At 44.2% G+C, this 19361-nt stretch overlaps 1 protein-coding gene across 7 annotated transcripts in view; it reads left to right on the top strand.

Annotated features, from left to right (window-relative positions):
• The window catches only part of USP48 (ubiquitin specific peptidase 48), a 103863-nt gene that overhangs the window by 9805 nt on the left and 74697 nt on the right, over positions 1-19361 (top strand). For 6 of the 7 annotated variants that reach the window (XM_039474155.2, XM_039474154.2, XM_074380250.1 and 3 more), the window contains exons 2-3: positions 14212-14332; positions 15648-15804. In XM_039474155.2, coding sequence (XP_039330089.1) covers positions 14212-14332; positions 15648-15804 — 278 coding nt within the window. Of the gene's footprint in view, positions 1-14211; positions 14333-14960; positions 15523-15647; positions 15805-19361 lie in introns of those variants that run through there. The other variant, XM_074380248.1, reaches the window with a different exon arrangement.

Below are 19361 nucleotides of genomic sequence, written 5' to 3'. Positions count from 1 at the left end.
AGATCATGCCACTACACTCCAGCCTAGGCAACAGAGCAAGACCCTGTCTCAAAAAGAAAAAAAAAAAAAGCAAAAAGGGGAGTAGCAATACATACTTTGTTACAACTTGTTTTTATTATTTGTGCATGTAAATCTGCCTTATTTTATTTTTGAGACAAGTTTCTCTCTGTTGCCCAGGCTGGAGTACAGTGACGTGATTTTGACTCACTGCATTCTCAGCCTCCTGAGTTCAAGCAGTTCTTGGGCCTTAGCTTCTCGAGTAGCTGGGACTACAGGTGTGTGCCACCATGCTTGGCTAATTTTTGTATTTTTAGTAGAGACAGGGTTTCACCATGTTGGCCAGGCTGGTCTCAAACTCCTGACCTCAGGTGATACGCCCACTGTGCCTGGCCGCTTTATTCTTTTTTTTTTTTTTTTTTTTTTTGAGACGGAGTTTCGCTCTTGTTACCCAGGCTGGAGTGCAATGGCGCGATCTCGGCTCACCGCAACCTCCGCCTCCTGGGTTCAAGCAATTCTCCTGCCTCAGCCTCCTGAGGAGCTGGGATTACAGGCATGCGCCACCATGCCCAGCTAAGTTTTGTATTTTTAGTAGAGACGGGGTTTCACTATGTTGACCAGGATGGTCTCGATCTCTTGACCTTGTGATCCACCGCCTCGGCCTCCCAAAGTGCTGGGATTACAGGCTTGAGCCACCGCGCCCGGCTTATTCTTTTTTTTTTTTTTTTTTCATTTGAAACAGAGTCTTGCTCTGTTGCCACACCAGAGTGCAGTGGCGGGATCTCAACTCAAGCGATTCTCCTGCCTCAGCTCCTGAGTAGCTGGGACTACAGGTGCATGCCGCCATACCTGGCTCATGATCTGCCTGCCTCGGCCTCCCAAAGTACTGGGATTACAGGAGTGAGCTACCTCAGCCTACTCTATTCTTTTTTTAAAAATAAATTTTGTGATGTATGTTAATGATATATAACATATTATGGGATACATACAGATAGTAAAATGGCAACTGTGTGTGAGTATGTACTATATATTATATTCGTTTTCTAGTAGTGATGGTCATTTTGAGTTTTTCGTGCTTTGGCCATTACGAATAAAGCTACTGCAGTGGACGTTCTGCATATATATTTTCTGGTGCTTTTTTTTTTTTTTTTTTGAGTACAGGATCTCATTTTACCACCCAGGCTAGAGTACATGATATGATCACAGCTCACTGTAGCCTCGACCTCTGGGGTTCAAGTAGTCCTCCCACTTCAGCTTCCCGAGTAGCTGAAACTACAGACATAAACCACCGTGCTTGGCTAATTTGAAAATTTTTCTATATGCCTGGCACGGTGGCTTACACCTATAATCCCAGCAGTTGGGGAGGCTCAGGTGGGTGGATCACTTGAGGCAAGGAGTTCCAGACCAGACTGGGCAACATGACAAAACCCCGTCTCTACAGATAAACAAAAATTAGCCAGATGTGGTAGTACACGCCTGTAATCCCAGCTGCTCGGGAAGCTGAGGTGAGGGAATCGCTTGAACCCAGTTGCAGTGAGCTGAGATCTTGCCACTGTATTCCAGCCTGGGTAACAGCGAGACCCTGTCTCAAAATCTTTTCTGCTCACCTCCCTTCTCTCACCCTCCACCCCTAAGTAAGACCCCAGTGTCTGTTTTCTCTTTTTCGTGTTCAGTATTTCTCTGTGTGTTCAGAAGTTCTCATCATGTAGGTCCTATAAGCTCCCCTGAGATAAAGATTTATCTTTCCCAGGCTCTTAAATATTCTCCTGTTATATTTTCTTTTCTTTTTTTTTTTTTTGAGACGGAGTTTCGCTCTTGTTACCCAGGCTGGAGTGCAATGGCGCGATCTCGGCTCACTGCAACCTCCGCCTCCTGGGTTCAGGCAATTCTCCTGCCTCAGCCTCCTGAATAGCTGGGATTACAGGCACGTGCCACCATGCCCAGCTAATTTTTTGTATTTTTAGTAGAGACGGGGTTTCACCATGTTGACCAGGATGGTCTCGATCTCTCGACCTCGTGATCCACCCGTCTCGGCCTCCCAAAGTGCTGGGATTACAAGCTTGAGCCACCGCGCCCGGCCCCCTCCTGTTATATTTTCTATGAACTGTATTGCTTTATCTTTCATATTTAGAACTACAATCAACCTGGAATTGATTATTTATTCTCATCAGTCAGGAAGTAAGATTATGAAATAATTTTTCCTTTTTAAAATTTAATTCTAGGCCGGGTGCGGTGGCTCAAGCCTGTAATCCCAGCACTTTGGGAGGCCGAGGCGGGTGGATCACGAGGTCAAGAGATCGAGACCATCCTGGTCAACACGGTGAAACCCTGTCTCTACTAAAAATACAAAAAATTAGCTGGGCATGGTGGCGCGTGCTTATAATTCCAGCTACTCAGGAGGCTGAGGCAGGAGAATTGCCTGAACTCAGGAGGCGGAGGTTGCGGTGAGCCGAGATCGCGCCATTGCACTCCAGCCTGGGTAACAAGAGCGAAACTCCGTCTCAAAAAAAAAAAATAAATAAATAAAATTTAATTCTATTTTATTTTTTGAGATGAGGTTTCACCATGTTGGCCAGGTTGGTCTCAATCTCCTGACCTTGTGATCTGCCTGCCTCGACCTCCCAAAGTGCTGGGATTACAGGCGTGAGCCACCGCATCTGGCCCTTTTAAAATTTTTTTAAATTTTTATTTATTATTTAAAAATAATAATTATTATTTTTATTTAGATACGGGGTCTCACTGTGTTGCCTAGACTGGAATACAGTGGCTGTTCACAGGCGCGATCCCACTACTGATCAGCACTGGAGTTTTGACCTGGTTCGTTTCCAACCTGGACTGGTTCACCCCTCCTTAGGCATCCTGGTGGTCCCCGTTCCTGGGAGGTCACCATATTGATGACTTAGTGGGGACACCCACATAGTGCACTACAGCCCAGAACTCCTGGGCTCAAGCGATCCTCCCACTTCAGTCTCCTGAGATCATGAAATAATTTGAGGTTATTAGCTCTCTATGACTTTAGCAAAGTAGAGAATTGAATGACTGCTAATCATGAACATGTCTGATGTTAGCAAAAGCAACAACTCTAAACAAAAGTTGTTGTTTAGAGAAACAAACACGATTACTTAAGATTTTCAAAAAATGATACTGGGCCAGGTGCAGTGGCTCACACTTGTAATCCCAGCGCTTGGGAGGCAGACTGGAGGATCACTTGAGGCCAGGAGGATGAGGCTGCAGTGAGCTACGATTTTACTGCTACATTCCAGCCTGGGCAGCAGAGCAAGAACACAAACAAAACACAAACCAAAACCAAAAAACACAAACCAAAACCAAAACCAAAACCAAAACCAAAACCGTACTGTTTTATTACTACTAGGAGGAGTGGCCTGCATGGAATGGGTGTGCTGGGCATAGGGTGTGTAGGAGCCATGAGGAGGAGATGGTGATGGAGAGCCTAGAAGGAAAAGGGGGTGGGTGGGGTTTGAAGACCAGATCTAAGGGTTCCTTAGATTTGATTCTGGGAATAGCTAGCCATGATAAAGCAGTCATGGCTTATGGTGAACCACAGCCATGCTGCCAATAAGATTAAGACATTTTTCAGTCTTAATGGAAACAAAAAATATGAAACAATTCTCGGAAATCTAACTGCCTGTCACAGTGAGGTCTAGTTTCTTTATCATGTGCTCAAGGACACCAGGATCCTTGTGGTTCTGTGTGAGGGCAGCCAGTTCTGTGTTCACGAAACTAAGGGACTCCCGTCTTGGAGAGTTTGCGGTTGTGATATCCTTTCCAACATCCTGGAAAACAGCAATCCGGAACCTGATGCACCGCTCAGTCTCTGTAGGCCTGGATGTTTTTTCCATGTTGGAGCTGAGTGTGGTACCTGCTGAGACTTTTTTGTATTTTGCAAACCCTCTATATACCTCATTTATTTACCCTGGCTTCCTGAGGTAGTCATCTAATCATTAAGAAAAAATTAGCCGGGCGCGGTGGCTCAAGCCTGTAATCCCAGCACTTTGGGAGGCCGAGGCGGGTGAATCATGAGGTCGAGAGATCGAGACCATCCTGGTCAACATGGTGAAACCCCGTCTCTATTAAAAATACAAAAAAAATTAGCTGGGCATGGTGGCGTGTGCCTGTAATCCCAGCTACTCAGGAGGCTGAGGCAGGAGAATTGCCTGAACCCAGGAGGTGGAGGTTGCAGTGAGCCGAGATCGCGCCATTGCACTCCAGCCTGGGTAACAAGAGCGAAACTCCATCTCAAAAAAAAAAAAAAAAAAAAAAAAAGAATGTTCAAGGCCGGACGCGGTGGCTCAAGCCTGTAATCCCAGCACTTTGGGAGGCTGAGGCGGGTGGATCACGAGGTCGAGAGATCGAGACCATCCTGGTCAACATGGTGAAACCCCGTCTCTACTAAAAATACAAAAAATTAGCTGGGCGTGGTGGCGCGTGCCTGTAATCCCAGCTACTCAGGAGGCTGAGGCAGGAGAATTGCCCGAACCCAGGAGGCGGAGGTTGGTGAGCCGAGATCGCGCCATTGCACTCCAGCCTGGGTAACAAGAGCGAAACTCCGTCTCAAAAAAAAAAAAAAAAAAAAAAAAAAAGAAAAACATTGTGAAAATAGCATGAACATAATATGTGTTGAAAAGGCTTTTGATACACATTACCTTTGCAAGGTTTTTGCCCCACAGCTGTGTACTGTATATGAATATTCCTTTCTCTCTATTCTTGCCATCAGAGTATTGAATTGAATTAAAAAAAAATTTTTTTTGAGGCAGAGTCTTGCTCTGTCGCCCAGACTGGAGTGTAGTGGCGCAATCTTGGCTCACTGCAACCTCTGCTTCCCAGTTTTTTTTTTTTTTTGAGACAGAGTTTCGCTCTTGCTACCCAGGCTGGAGTGCAATGGCGCCATCTCGGCTCACTGCAGCCTCCGCCTCCTGGGTTCAGGCAATTCTCCTGCCTCAGCCTCCCGAGTAGCTGGGATTACAGGCACGTGCCACCATGCCCAGCTAATTTTTTGTATTTTAAGTAGAGACGGGGTTTCACCATGTTGACCAGGATGGTCTCCATCTCTTAACCTCGTGACCCACCCGCCTCGGCCTCCCAAAGTGCTGGGATTACAGGCTTGAGCCACTGCGCCTGGCCTTGAATTGGCTTTTTAAGACCTCATCTTCCACTAGAAAAATTGTTACATGTATCTTACGCCTTGTTTAGCTTCAGAGTTATGTCTCATGCCTTGTTCAGCTTCAGTCTGTCCTTTTTTTTTTTTTTTTTGAGATGGAGTTTCGCTCTTGTTACCCAGGCTGGAGTGCAATGGCGTGATCTCGGCTCACCGCAACCTCCGCCTCCTGGGTTCAGGCAATTCTCCTGCCTCAGCCTCCTGAGTAGCTGGGATTATAGGCACGTGCCACCGTGCCCAGCTAATTTTTTGTATTTTTAGTAGAGACGGGGTTTCACCATGTTGACCAGGTTGGTCTCGATCTCTCGACCTTGTGATCCACCCGCCTTGGCCTCCCAAAGTTGCTGGGATTACAGGCTTGAGCCACCGCGCCCGGCCCAGTCTGTCCTTTTTATTGTTGCCAATGTATGTCTCTGGCCTAAAATCACAGTAAACGTCTCCTTAACATGTCATATCCAAACCTTTTGGAACCTATCCTCTGCCTACCCCTTTGGTGTTCTCATACAGTGTAGTCCTGGAACAAAGTACCCATTAGGGCTATCCGAATTCCTTACCATACTATGGCATTGCCACTGTGCTGTTATTGCAAGTTCTGTGGACATCTGCCCACAGGTAGAATTACTGAAACAAAAACACGGGTGTCATTTAATATTTTTGAAATGTTTTCTTTAGTTATTTTTTCTTTTTCTTTTCTTTTCTTTTTTTTTTTTTTTTTTGAGACGGAGTTTCGCTCTTGTTACCCAGGCTGGAGTGCAATGGCGCCATCTCGGCTCACCGCAACCTCCGCCTCCTGGGTTCAGGCAATTCTCCTGCCTCAGCATCCTGAGTAGCTGGGATTACAGGCACACACCACCATGCCCAGCTAATTTTTTGTATTTTTAGTAGAGACGGGGTTTCACCATGTTGACCAGGATGGTCTCGATCTCTCGACCTCATGATCCACCCGCCTCGGCCTCCCAAAGTGCTGGGATTACAGGCTTGAGCCACCGCGCCCGGCCAGTTATTTTTTCTGAAGGGTTATATGATATTGTGATTTATAAGAAATATGTTTAGTCTTTGTACTACTTCTGGCAAAGCTCCTAATACCTTTGGAATCTCCAAAGTGACTAAGTGTCTTTGTATGATAATGAAATGACTGATGGCTGGGAGCTCTTGGTAGCCTCTAGATAGGTGCTGGTTACCAGAAAAACCAACCATGTGATAAGAGGGTTAAAACTTTTTAGTCTGACCTCTGGTAGGGAAGAGGAGCTGAAGGTTGTTGATCTCCAGTGGCCAGTGATTCAATCAGTCACACCTATGTAATCAAGTTTTTTTTTTTTTTTTTTTGGAGGCAGGGTCTCTTTTTCTCTGTTGCCCAGGCTGGAGTGCAGTGGCGGGATCTTGGGATCTCAGCTCAGTGCAGCTTCTGTCTCCCCGGTTCAAGCGGTTCTCCTGCCTCAGCCTCCCAAGCAGCTGGGACTACAGGAATGTGCCACGACTCCTGGATAACTTTTTGTATTTTTAGTAGAGACAGGTTTTTGCGATGTTGGCCAGGCTGGTCTCAAACTCCTGGCCTCAAGTGGTCTGCCTGCCTCAGCTTCCCAAAGTACTGGGACTACAGGTGTGAACCACTGCTCCAGGCCACTGTCCCATATTTCATGAAACATTCAGTCTCTTTGATCTGTCTTTCTACTTGGTAGACACAAGTACACAGAACTATTTTTGTACTGTAAGGAAATTGGCACACACTTGATGACAAATGATCCTTGACACTTAGGGCCTACTCCTAATGAGAGATAAAATGGAGTTAGGGGCATTGGAGAATGATGAATGGGGGAGGTGACAGTCTTGTGTACTTGACATTCTACTGTGCTACTAAGGCTGGCTTTAGAAGTAACAGCTTATAATTATGACTGTGTGAGTTGTGTTTCTTTTTGTTTGTTTTTTTTTGAGATGGAGATTCATTCTTGTTGCCCAGGCCTGGAGTGCAATGGCACGATCTTGGCTCACTGCAACCTCTGCCTCCCAGGTTCAAGCGATTCTCCTGCCTCAGGCTCCCCAGTAGCTGGGATTACAGTCATGCGTCACCACGCCAATTTTGTATTTTTAGTACAGGTGGGGTTTCACCATGTTGGTCAGGCTGGTCTTGAACTCCTGACCTCAGGTGATACGCCCAACTTGTCCTCCCAAAATGCTGAGGTTACAGGCGTGAGCCACTGTGCCCAGCCTTGTGTTTCTTAAGTAGATTCTTCACCTCTCCAAGTAAGAGAACAAACACAAAGGTGTCCCCTGCCCCCTGCCCAATTTTGTGCTATGTATGAAAGGCTTAGCCACAATTTAGAAATTTAGAAAGCCCAAGCCCTTTTAATGCAAAGCACCATCATTGGCTTTTTGGTTCCCACCTGAAGTGTGGCCATAGAGACTTGGAAGCCATAGGTTCAGTCTGGGATGGTGCTCTATCACAGGTTACCTCTACCGTGATGACATTCTAGCTGACTGAAGAGTTATTTAGTAGTACCTAGCAAGCGATTAATTTAAGACATTGATTTAAAAAGAACAATGCCAGTCTTCTGGGGCCTGATAATACAGATTGCGTCCAGCTTCTCATAGTAGCTTTTGAAAGTCTTATTGTGGTAATATTTAGGCCATTGGTTGTGTTTGCCTTTCGATGCCAGCTTTAGAACCGATTGAGTATGCATTATTTTTGTGTGTAGGTAGTGGTAGAGGTGAGGACAGGAAGAGCCTACCTTTTGTTCATTGTTTGAATTATTTTGCTCTCAGGAACTGGAGACTAGAATCTGAACAGTTCCACTGGAACTATTTCCTGAGACTAATGTATGTGTTTGACCCATGGGAGTGTCTGTCTCCCCAGGAAAATCATCTGAAAAATTTTTACCCCCCACCTGTCCAGGAGGAGGAAGTGAACAAATAAGACTTGATATTATACTTTTGAAAAGCAGAGTTGAAGGAATTGACAAAATAATTGTCCACTTTATTTTAGAGGTGTATTTTCACCATGGTTACTATCTCCCAAAGACGTCTGGGGGAGTCCGTTACCACTAGCTTGGGAGAGTCTATTGCTGCTAGCTTTAATTTTCTTTTTGTCTGTTTTTTTTTTTTTTTCCTGGAGTCTTGCTCTGGCACTCAGCCTGCAGTATCATTCCTTGCACTTTGATAATTTAAAAGGAAGAGCCTTTTCTTCTGTCTCACCATAGAGTGATGGATTCTTACTTTATTCAGTAGGTTATAATCCTATTATTTATTTTGTTGCTAAATTTTGTTGTCAAATTTGGCCAGTGGGACCTCCCCTTCCAGCCAACTCTTGTGCTCTTTTAACATGTCCCCATCATTCTTTCAGTACATCCTTTTAGGGCACAGTAAGATGTTGTAGGTTTGTTTTCTTTCTTTTTTTTTTTTTTTTTTTTTTTTTTTTTGAGACGGAGTTTCGCTCTTGTTGCCCAGGCTGGAGTGCAATGGCGCGATCTCGGCTCACCGCAACCTCCGCCTCCTGGGTTCAGGCAGTTCTCCTGCCTCAGCCTCCTACGTAGCTGGGATTACAGGCACGCGCCACCACGCCCAGCTAGTTTTTTGTATTTTTAGTAGAGACGGGGTTTCACTGTGTTGACCAGGATGGTCTCGATCTCTCGACCTCGTGATCCACCCGCCTCGGCCTCCCAAAGTGCTGGGATTACAGGCTTGAGCCACCGCGCCCGGCCTGTAGGTTTGTTTTCTAATTTTACTGCCCTGGCCTTAATGGGTGCCCGCCACCATGCTTGGCAAATTTTGTATTTTTGATAGAGACGGGGTTTTGCCATGTTGACCAGGCTGGTCTTGAACTCCTGACCTCAAGTGATCCACCCACCTTGGCCTCCCAGAGTGCTGGGATTACAGGCAGGAGCCACCATGGCCAGCCAGTTTTGTTTCTTTAACTCCCTTATAGTAGACCTTTCCCATTATAGATGAGTTATAAGCACGAAAACAAAACCCTAGATCCTTCTCCCCACAGTGAATGGGTTCTACTTTTATTTCCTTAGTAAGCTGTTTTACCTCCTGGCTTTGACAAAACTGTTTCTAAATTGGTCAAACTTGTTTTCATTTTTATTTTTTCAGAAGTTGTTTTTTTTTTTTTTTTTTTTTTAGACTGAGTTTCGCTCTTGTTACCCAGGCTGGAATGCAATGATGCGATCTCGGCTCACCGCAACCTCCGCCTCCTGGGTTCGGGCAATTCTCCTGCCTCAGCCTCCTGAGTAGCTGGGATTACAGGCACACGCAACCATGCCCAGCTAATTTTTTGTATTTTTAGTAGAGACGGGGTTTCACCATGTTGACCAGGATGGTCTCGATCTCTTGACCTCGTGATCCACCCGCCTCGGCCTCCCAAAGTGCTGGGATTATAGGCTTGAGCCACCGCGCCTGGCCCTTTCAGAAGTTTTAAAATAGAGACAGGGTCTCACTTCGTTGCCCAGGCTAGAGTGCTGCTGCTATTCACAGATGCAATCATAGTTCATTGCAACCTTTAACTCCTGGGCTCAGGCCATTTTCTGCCTGAGCCTTCTGAATAGCTGGCACTATAAGCATGCGCCACCACACCCAGCTTCATTTTTTTTTTTTTGAGACGGAGTTTCGCTCTTGTTACCCAGGCTGGAGTGCAATGGCGTGATCTTGGCTCACTGCAACCTCCGCCTCCTGGGTTCAGGAAATTCTCCTGTCTCAGCCTCCTGAGTAGCTGGGATTACAGGCACATGCCACCATGCCGAGCTAATTTTTTATATTTTTAGTAGAGACGGGGTTTCACCATGTTGGCCTGGATGGTCTCGATCTCTTGACCTCGTGATCCACCCACCTCGGCCTCCCAAAGTGCTGGGATTACAGGCTTGAGCCACCACGCCCGGCCCCAGCTTCATTTTTATGTTTTAGAAGACAGGATGTTTAAAAAGGGCATTAAAACAATTATTTACTTAATTTTGGAATATGTAATACATTTAATTGTTCAAACCCTGAAAGGTATAAAAAGTGATGCAGTCAGCCTGGGCAACATGGTGAAACCCTGTCTGTATAAAAAAAAAATTTAAGAATTATCCAAGTATGGTGGCATGCACCCGTGGTCCCAGCTACTCGAGAGGCTGAGGCTGGAGGATCACTTGAGTCCAGGATGTAGAGGCTGCGGTGAGCCATGAACATGCCACTTCAGTGTGGGAGTCTCCAAAAATAAAAGAGAAAGTACAGAGTGTTGTTTACTTCTGACCTGCAGCTGGCATATACAGAGATTACCTTTGCAGATATGTTTGTTTCCAGTTTACAGTATACTCTTTTTTTTTTTGAGACGGAGTTTCGCTCTTGTTACCTAGGCTGGAGTGCAATGGCGCGATCTCGGCTCACCGCAACCTCCGCCTCCTGGGCTCAGGCAATTCTCCTGCCTCAGCCTCCTGAGTAGCTGGAATTACAGGCATGTGCCACCATGCCCAGCTAATTTTTTTGTATTTTTAGTAGAGATGGGGTTTCACCATGTTGACCAGGATGGTCTCGATCTCTTGACCTTGTGATCCACCCGCCTCGGCCTCCCAAAGTGCTGGGATTACAGGCTTGAGCCACCGCGCCCGGCCTCAGTATACTCTTATGTCTAAACAAACAGGTGTGTTTACCCCATTTGTAAATTTTAAAAATCGCCACATCATATGCAGTAATATGTACCTTCCTTTGTTCATCTAATGATATCATTATATATCACAACATTAAAAGCTTTCTCTACCTTTTTATTTATTTTTATTTTATTTATTTATTTTGAGATGGAGACTCGCTTTGTCGCCGAGGCTGCAGTGCAGTGACGCCATCTCAGCTCACTGTAACTTCTGCCTCCCAGGCTGAAGTGATTCTCCTGCCTCAGCCTCTTGAGTAGCTGGGATTACAGACACCCGTCACCATTCCCAGCTAATTTTGGTATTTTCTGTAGAGATGGGGTTTCATCATGCTGGCCAGGCTGGTCTTGAACTCCTGACCTCATGATCCACCCACTTCAGCCTCCCAAAGTGCTGGGATTACAGGCATGAGCAACTGTACCTGCTGGTCTATCTTTTTATTTTTTGACAGCAGTAGTTTTTATTGTTTGGTTATATTGTAATTTATTTTATCAGTTTCATATAAATTTCCAATTCTTTACTGTTATAGTGGGTATCCTACAGAAATATGCACAGTTTTGTTCTATAATGCTCCTTTATAGCAAAAGAAAAATCTAAGCTCATTTTACATTCAGTTGTTGTGTCTCTTTGGTCTCTTCTAATCTGGAACGATTAGTGGATCTTTCTTTGTATTTCATGACACTGACTTATTTTGTAGAAAGCCCCTCCAGTTGGGTTTGTCTGATGTTTCCTTATGACTCAATTAAGGCTATGCATTTTTTGGCTAGAACATTGCAGAAGTGATTCTGTGTACATTATACCAGAGGGTGTGTAGTGTCAATAAGATCTGTTACTGGGTGTGTTAAATTTATGCATTTGGTTAAGGTGGTGTCTGCCAGATTTCTCCACTGAAAGTTACTATCTTTCTCTTTGTAATTAACTTGTGCTGAGATACTTTGAGAAATTGTAAGTATTGTTATTCCTCCAACTTGCCTACATTCTCGTCTATGATGATTCTTGCCTGATTCTTTTCTGAATCTGCTGGATGCCAAATGGAGATGTTTAATTCTGTCATTCCTTCCACTTTGATAGTTTAAAGGAAGAGGTTTTTCTTCTGTCTCACCATGGAGTGATGGATTCTTACTTTATTCAGTAGGTTATAATCCTATTATTTATTTTTTTGCAAAATTTGATTGCCAGATTTGGCCAGTAGGACCTCCCGTTCCAGCCAACTCTTGTGTTCTTTTAACATGTCCCCATCATTCTTTCAGTAGTACATCCTTTTAGGGCACAGTAAGATGTTGTAGGTTTGTTTTCTAATTTCACTGCCCTGGCCTTAAAATTAGCCATTTATTTTTCCAAGGAGCCCTGGGTTCTTTTAGTGGATAATATTTAGAAGTTCAGATCTGTGTTTCAGAATTTTTTTTTTTTTTTTTTTTTAAGATGGGGTTCCACCATGTTGGCTAGGCTGGTCTTGAACTCTCGACCTCAGGTGATCCACCCACCTTGGCCTCCAAAGTGCTTGGATTACAGGCATGACCCACCATGCCTGGCCTGTGTTTCAGAATTATTAACCTGTCTCTGTGGAAAAGAAGCCTACTAATTAGAGTTGGGTATTTGTTCCTTTTGTCTTTAGCCAGAGGGTACTACTGAATGAGCTTGCTAATGAATGGATGTTCAAGTTATTTGGTTGGTCACCCACCCCTGCTCTCCCTTCAGTTTGGATACTTTATTTAGTTGAAATACGTTTTCTCTGTATTGAATTTAGGGTTCCTGTCATCCTTGTTGATTTTTTTTTTTTTTTTTTTTTTTTTTTGAGACGGAGTTTTTTTGCTCTTGTCACCCAGGCTGGAGTGCAATGGCGCGATCTCGGCTCACCGCAACCTCCGCCTCCTGGGTTCAGGCAGTTCTCCTGCCTCAGCCTCCTGAGTAGCTGGGATTACAGGCACGCGCCACCATGCCCAGCTAATTTTTTGTATTTTTAGTAGAGACGGGGTTTCACCATGTTGACCAGGTTGGTCTCGATCTCTCGACCTTGTGATCCACCCGCCTCGGCCTCCCAAAGTGCTGGGATTACAGGCTTGAGCCACCGCGCCTGGCCTTTTTTTTTCTTTTCTTTCTTTATTCTGTTTTTTTGGAGACGGTCTCCCTCTGTTGCTGAGGCCGTAGTGCAGTGGTACGATCTTGGCTCACTGCAACCTCTGTCTCCGGGTTCAAGTGATTCTCTAGCCTCAGCCTCCAGTCTTCAGTCTGGTTGGAATTACAGATACGCACCTCCACACCTGGCTATTTTTTGTATTTCTAGTAGAGACAAGGTTTCACCATGTTGTCGAGGCTGGCCTCAAACTCCTGACCTCAAGTGATGTACCTGCTTTGGCTTCCCAAAGTGCTGGGATTACAGGCGTGAGCCACCACGTCCAGCCAGTTGATTTAGTTTCATTTGTGTGTGTGCATGAAGTAGTGTGAGAAACATTCACATGGTCCCAAATTGTACATTACAGGAAAAGGTATGTTTTCTTGTTTTTTTTCTCCCCCAAGACAGAGTCTTGCTCTGTCACCCAGGATGGAGTTTAGTGGCTCAGTCTTGGCTCGCTGCAACCTTCAGGTCCCAACTTCAAGCAATTCTCCTGCCTGAGCCTCCTGAGTAGCTGGGATTACAGGCCCGCACCACCACGCCGGGCTTATTTTTGCATTTTTAGTAGAGACGGGGTTTTACCATGTTGGCCAGGCTGGTCTAGTCTCGAGCTCCTGACCTCATGATCTTCCTGCCTTGGCCTCCCAAAGTGCTGGGATTACAGGTGTAAGCCACTGCACTGGCCGAAACAGTACATTTTATTTTAACCTTATTCCCACTCATGCTCTGTAAGTAACCAATTTCATTAGTCTCTGGCTTATCTTGTGTTTCTTTTTGTTCGCAATGATCAGGTATATGTATATGTATATTCTCTTATGTATTTCTTAGACATAAAAACAGTATACTAGAGATATTCCTTTGCACTTTGCTTTTTTCACTTAATAATGTGTCCTGGAAAGTACTCCACATCTGTTCATAGAGACCTTTTCCATGCTGTGTGTGTGTGGGTGTTTTACTGTTGCATAGCACTGTCATGTAAATGTAACATATCGTCTGTTTTGGCACTTGGGTTGTTTCCAATATTTTGCAGTTATCACAGTGCTGTAAGGAATAACCTTATGCATGAGATTTTGCATTGTTGGAGGTATGTCTTACAGGTGAATCCTCAGGAATGAGATTGCTAGGTCTAAAGGTAGTTGTCTTTGTGGTTTTGTGAGGCTTACTTCTCCATAGCCTCACAAACGGAGTGTCTTACGCTTTCTCACTTTTGCTAATTTATAGATGAGAAATGGTATCTCATTGTAGTTTTAATTTGCGTATCTCTTATGAAACTACAGTCTTTTAAAAATTAAACATTTTTTTTTCCTTAGACGAAACTGCAAAGGAAATCCGAATTGCTTGGTTGGTATTGGTGAGCATATTTGGTTAGGAGAAATAGATGAAAATAGTTTTCATAACATCGATGATCCCAACTGTGAGAGGAGAAAAAAGGTAAACCATCATTTTTAAAGCGATTGCTATATGCTATTTTTTTTTGTCTTTGTTTTTGCTTTTGTTTTGGGCCTGTGATCAGAAAACACTACTGATTTCAGGTAACCTGTGCAACTTTAAGATAAATAGTAGAACTTAAGACTCTAAGCCACTTGAATTAGAACAGTTTTTAATGGTATGCTTTAAAACAGGCAGCTGCATAATTCAGTAAGCCTTTTAATAATACTTTTAGTTTGAATGCTGATTCTATGTTTGCTTTAACATTGCATGTTTTATTTCAAACTCTTTTAAAGTCTTTTTTTTCCTGCTCAGTATCACAGAATACTAAAGTCTTTTTAAAGGAGATGGTAATTCAAGGGAACAAACTGATAATGATGGCATTTTGCTTTCTAGGGTTTGTATTTTTTTTTTTTTTTTTTTGAGATGGAGTTTCAGTCTTGTTACCCAGGCTGGAGTGCAATGGCGCGATCTCGGCTCACCGCAACCTCCGCCTCCAGGGTTCAGGCAATTCTCCTGCCTCAGCCTCCTGAGTAGCTGGGATTACAGGCACGCGCCACCATGCCCAGCTAATTTTTTGTATTTTTAGTAGAGACGGGGTTTCACCATGTTGACCAGGATGGTCTCGATCTCTTGACCTCGTGATCCACCCGCCTCAGCCTCCCAGAGTGCTGGGATTACAGGCTTGAGCCACCGTGCCTGGCCTGGCTTTGTATTTTATATATAATGTTGCTTTTAAAAAATATACATGAAATTTTCTAAACATAAAGCTTAGCATTCACAAAATATTCTAGTTTGTTGTCTAGATAGTTTAATAAAAGAATAATTCTTTGTAAGGTCAGGAATTCTCAATCTTATCTTTGGAAAAAGTTGTAACCAATTCCCTCTACTGCCCCCAATCTTTCAAAAATCTGTATAGACTGTAAAGGAAGTTTTCTGCATAAGTTTTACTTTGTCATTCTACTGAATGCTGGCAGCTTAGAAATACAGCAGACGTAAAGCCTATATACGCTTGTTCAAAACCGATCTTTTCTAGAATCCACTGTTCTAATTTTAGATTTAAGTGGCTGGAGAAGACGATATGCTAGAGATGAGCAGTGATGCTGTCCGAAGTCTTTTTCACTCCTGTGGCCAACCCAAAATGGGGCTCTCATGAAAATTATGCCCCCCCCTCCAGCCAAGAGAAACTTAAGGTGGCTATACCATGTTGGTTGTGACAGTCTTACAAATTTTTAATTGAAAATTTAAGAATAATGCTTAGCAATTTGTTGTTTAAAGAAAAATGGATTTTATAATTGTAAATTTTGTATTTTTGTAGAACTCATTTGTCGGCCTGACTAACCTTGGAGCCACTTGTTACGTCAACACGTTTCTTCAAGTGTGGTTTCTCAACTTGGAGCTTCGGCAGGCACTCTACTTATGTCCAAGCACCTGTAGTGACTACAGGCTGGAAGACGACATCCAAAAAGAAAAAGGTGGGCGGAAAGGGGTCGGGGAGAGCTCTCTTCCTGAACATTTTTTTAAACAGCATCATCTTTTTTTTTTTTTTTTTTTTTTTGGTTTTTGAGTCTTGCTCTATTGCCCATGCTGGACTACAGTGACTCACTGCAACCTCCGCCTCCTGGGCTGAAGTGATTCTCCTGCCTCAGACCCTTGAGTACTTAGGATTACAGCTGCTGGCCACCACACCTGGCTAACATTCGTATTTTTAATAGAGTCAGGGTTTCACTGTGTTGGCCAGGGTAGTCTCGAACTCTTGACCTCAAGTGATCCACTTGCCTCAGCCTTCCAAAGTGCTGGGATTACAGGTGTGAGCCACTGTGTTAGGCCTAAACATTTTTATTTTTATTTTTATTTTTTGAGGTGGAATTTCACTCTTGTTGCCCAGGCTGGAGTGCAATGGTGCAGTCTTGGCTCACCGCAACGTCCGCCTCCCAGATTCAAGAGATTCTCCTGCAGGAGCCTCCCGAGTAGCTGGGATTATAGGCATGAGCCACCATGCCTGGCTAATTTTATATTTTAGTAGAGGTAGGATTTCTCCCTGTTGGTCAGGCTGGTCTTGAACTCCCTGGCCTCAGGTGATCCACCTGCCTCGGCCTCCCAGAGTTCTGGGATTACAGGCATGAGCCACCATGCCTGGCCTAAACTTATTTTTTTTATAGAGACGGTCTTGTTCTGTTGTCCAGGCTGGTCTTGAATTTCTGGCCTCAAGCGATCCTCCTGTCTTGGCTTCCAAAAGCGTTGGATTACAGGCATGACCCATGGTGCCAGTCTTTGAGTAGCTTTTACCAGTCCGCAAAGCCTTTGCACCCCAAGGAGTATATTTTATCTTTATTTTACAGATGATATATTGATTTGCCGAAAGCCACAATAGGTAGTAAGGACATAAATATTGAGAGTCTGATTAGAAGACAGAAGCTACGTAATAATTTGAACAGGAAAAGGTTTTTTTTGTTGTTGTTGTTTGTTTTTTGAGACACGGTCTCACATTTTCACCCAGCCTGGTGTGAACACAGCTCACTGCAGCCTTAACCTCCTAGGCTCAACCAATCCTCCTGCCACAGCCCCCCAAGTAGCTGGAACTACAGATGTGCACCACCACCTCTTGCTAATTTTTTTTTTTTTTTTAATTGCATTTTAGGTTTTGGGGTACATGTGATGAACATGCAGGATTGTTTTGCATAGGTACACACATGGCAGTGTGCTTTGCTGCCTTCCGTCCCCTCACCTGTATCTGTCATTTCTCCCCATGCTATCTCTTCCCACCTCCCCACCCCCCCTCCCCTCCCCCATTTCCCCCCAACGGACCCCAGTGTGTAGTGCTCCCCTCCCTGTGTCCATGTGTTCTCATTGTTCAACACCCGCCTATGAGCGAGAATATACGGTGTTTGATTTTCTGCTCTTGTGTCAGTTTGCTGAGAATGATGGTTTCCAGGTTCATCCATGTCCCTATAAAGGACGTGAACTCATCGTTTTTGATGGCTGCATAATATTCCATGGTGTATATGTACCACATTTTCCCTATCCAGTCTATCATCGTTGGGCATTTGGGTTGGTTCCAGGTCTTTGCTATTGTAAACAGTGCTGCAATGAACGTTCGTGTGCACGTGTCCTTGTAGTAGAATGATTTATAATCCTTTGGATATATACCCAGTAATGGGATTGCTGGGTCAAATGGGATTTCTATTTTTAGGTCCTTGAGGAATCACCACACTATCTTCCACAATGGTTGAATTAATTTACATTCCCACCAACAGTGTAAAAGTGTTCCTATTTCTCCACATCCTCTCCAGCATCTGTTGTTTCCCGATTTTTTAATGATCGCCATTCTAACTGGTGTGAGATGGTATCTCAATGTGGTTTTGATTTGCATTTCTCTGATGACCAGTGATCATGAGCATTTTTTCATATGTTTGTTGGCCTCCTGTATGTCTTCTTTTGTAAAGTATCTGTTCATATCCTTCGCCCATTTTTGAATGGGCTTGTTTGTTTTTTTCTTGTAGATCTGCTTTAGTTCTTGAGACAGGGTTTTACCATGTTTCCCAGACTGGTCTTGAATTCCTGAGTTAAATCAATCCGGCTTCCTTGGTCTCCCAGAGTGCTGAGATTATAGGCATGAGTCACAGCACCAGGTCTTGAATAGCTTTTATCTACCTGCAATGCTTTTGTAGCCTAAGGAGTAATATTTAATTTTTATTTTGCAGATGATATATTGACTTGCTGAAAGCCACAGTTGGTAGTAAGTAGAAATATTTAGAGTCCAATTAGAAGACAGAAGCTACACAATAATTTGAAAAGGGAAAGCTGAGAATTAACAACAGGGAATTAGAGAAATGAGGAATTGGTTAATAAGAGTTAAAGATTAAAGATGATTTTAAAGAATATAAGGACAGCAGATACAGGAAACAGCCTGTGTCCATGGGGCTGAAAGGGAACATCCAAGGAAGAATCTGCCATCCCCATGGCCCAGGCTTGAGATCCAGACCTCTTTGGACACTGCTGGGATACACTGGGTGGCTGAAAAAGTGCTGAGATCCCTCCCTGGGCATTCCTACTGGAAACTGTCCATGAGAAGGTGCTGGGCCCTGGAACCCCCTACAGAGTCCCCTTAAAGAGTGTCTAAGAGGCCATTCACAGGGTGGTCATTTGGAGAAAGTGCCTTTCTGGAGGCACTGTATGTACTGTGAAGCTATCAGAAGAGGTGCTGGGGAAGCTGCTGACCACTATTAGGTTCAGGAACCTGGAGCCCTGGAGGAAGCTGACCTGCAACAGGCTGGTGAGAGAGGCACAACCAAACCCTGCAGTGCCCTTCACTGATAAGCCTTACCTTCTGGATAACTGGCAAAGGAGAATTATTTACAGGGCCCATCTCTCATCACTGAGCAGGCAGAGAAGGGTGGATTTGGAGCTGAGAAGCAATAGGTTAATAACTTAAAGAAGATAAGACTTAGGTCTCTGGGGCTCTTGAGATCCATACTTTCTATTTCTACTCCCTGCACTAGCTCAATAAACTTGCGACTCTAAAATTCTAGGGTTATTCTTCACTTAAGTGTGAATTGCTGTGCTTGAGATTCCTGTTTTTTGTTCTGTTTGTGGCACTTTAGAATTAACTGGACTTCAGTAATCATGACTAGACACTGTAGTCATGATTGCTGTTGTTGCTTTGATACAGGTAGGCTCTTGCATTTGAGGAGTGTGTGTGGACGGTCCTGGCTGCCTCATGACTTCCACAAAACATGGTTGCTGATTCTGTTTCTTTTTTTTTTTTCCCTCCCAGACGGGGTCTTGCTCTGTCGCCCAGGTTGGAGTGTAGTGGTGCAGTCTCGGCTCACTGCCACCTCCACACCTCCCGGGTTCAAGCAATTCTGCCTCAGTCTCCCCAGTAGTTGGGATTATAGATACCCTCCACTACACCCAGCTAAATTTTGTATTACTATTATTTTTTTTAGCGGAGATGGGTTTCTTCATGTTGGCCAGGCTCTGGTTCAGATCTCAAGCAAGTGATCTGCCTTAATTGGCCTCCCAAAGTGCT

Source organism: Saimiri boliviensis, chromosome 11 (genome assembly GCF_048565385.1).
Source record: "Saimiri boliviensis isolate mSaiBol1 chromosome 11, mSaiBol1.pri, whole genome shotgun sequence".
Taxonomy (NCBI): domain Eukaryota; kingdom Metazoa; phylum Chordata; class Mammalia; order Primates; family Cebidae; genus Saimiri; species Saimiri boliviensis.
This window is presented reverse-complemented; position numbering and strand designations above follow the sequence as displayed.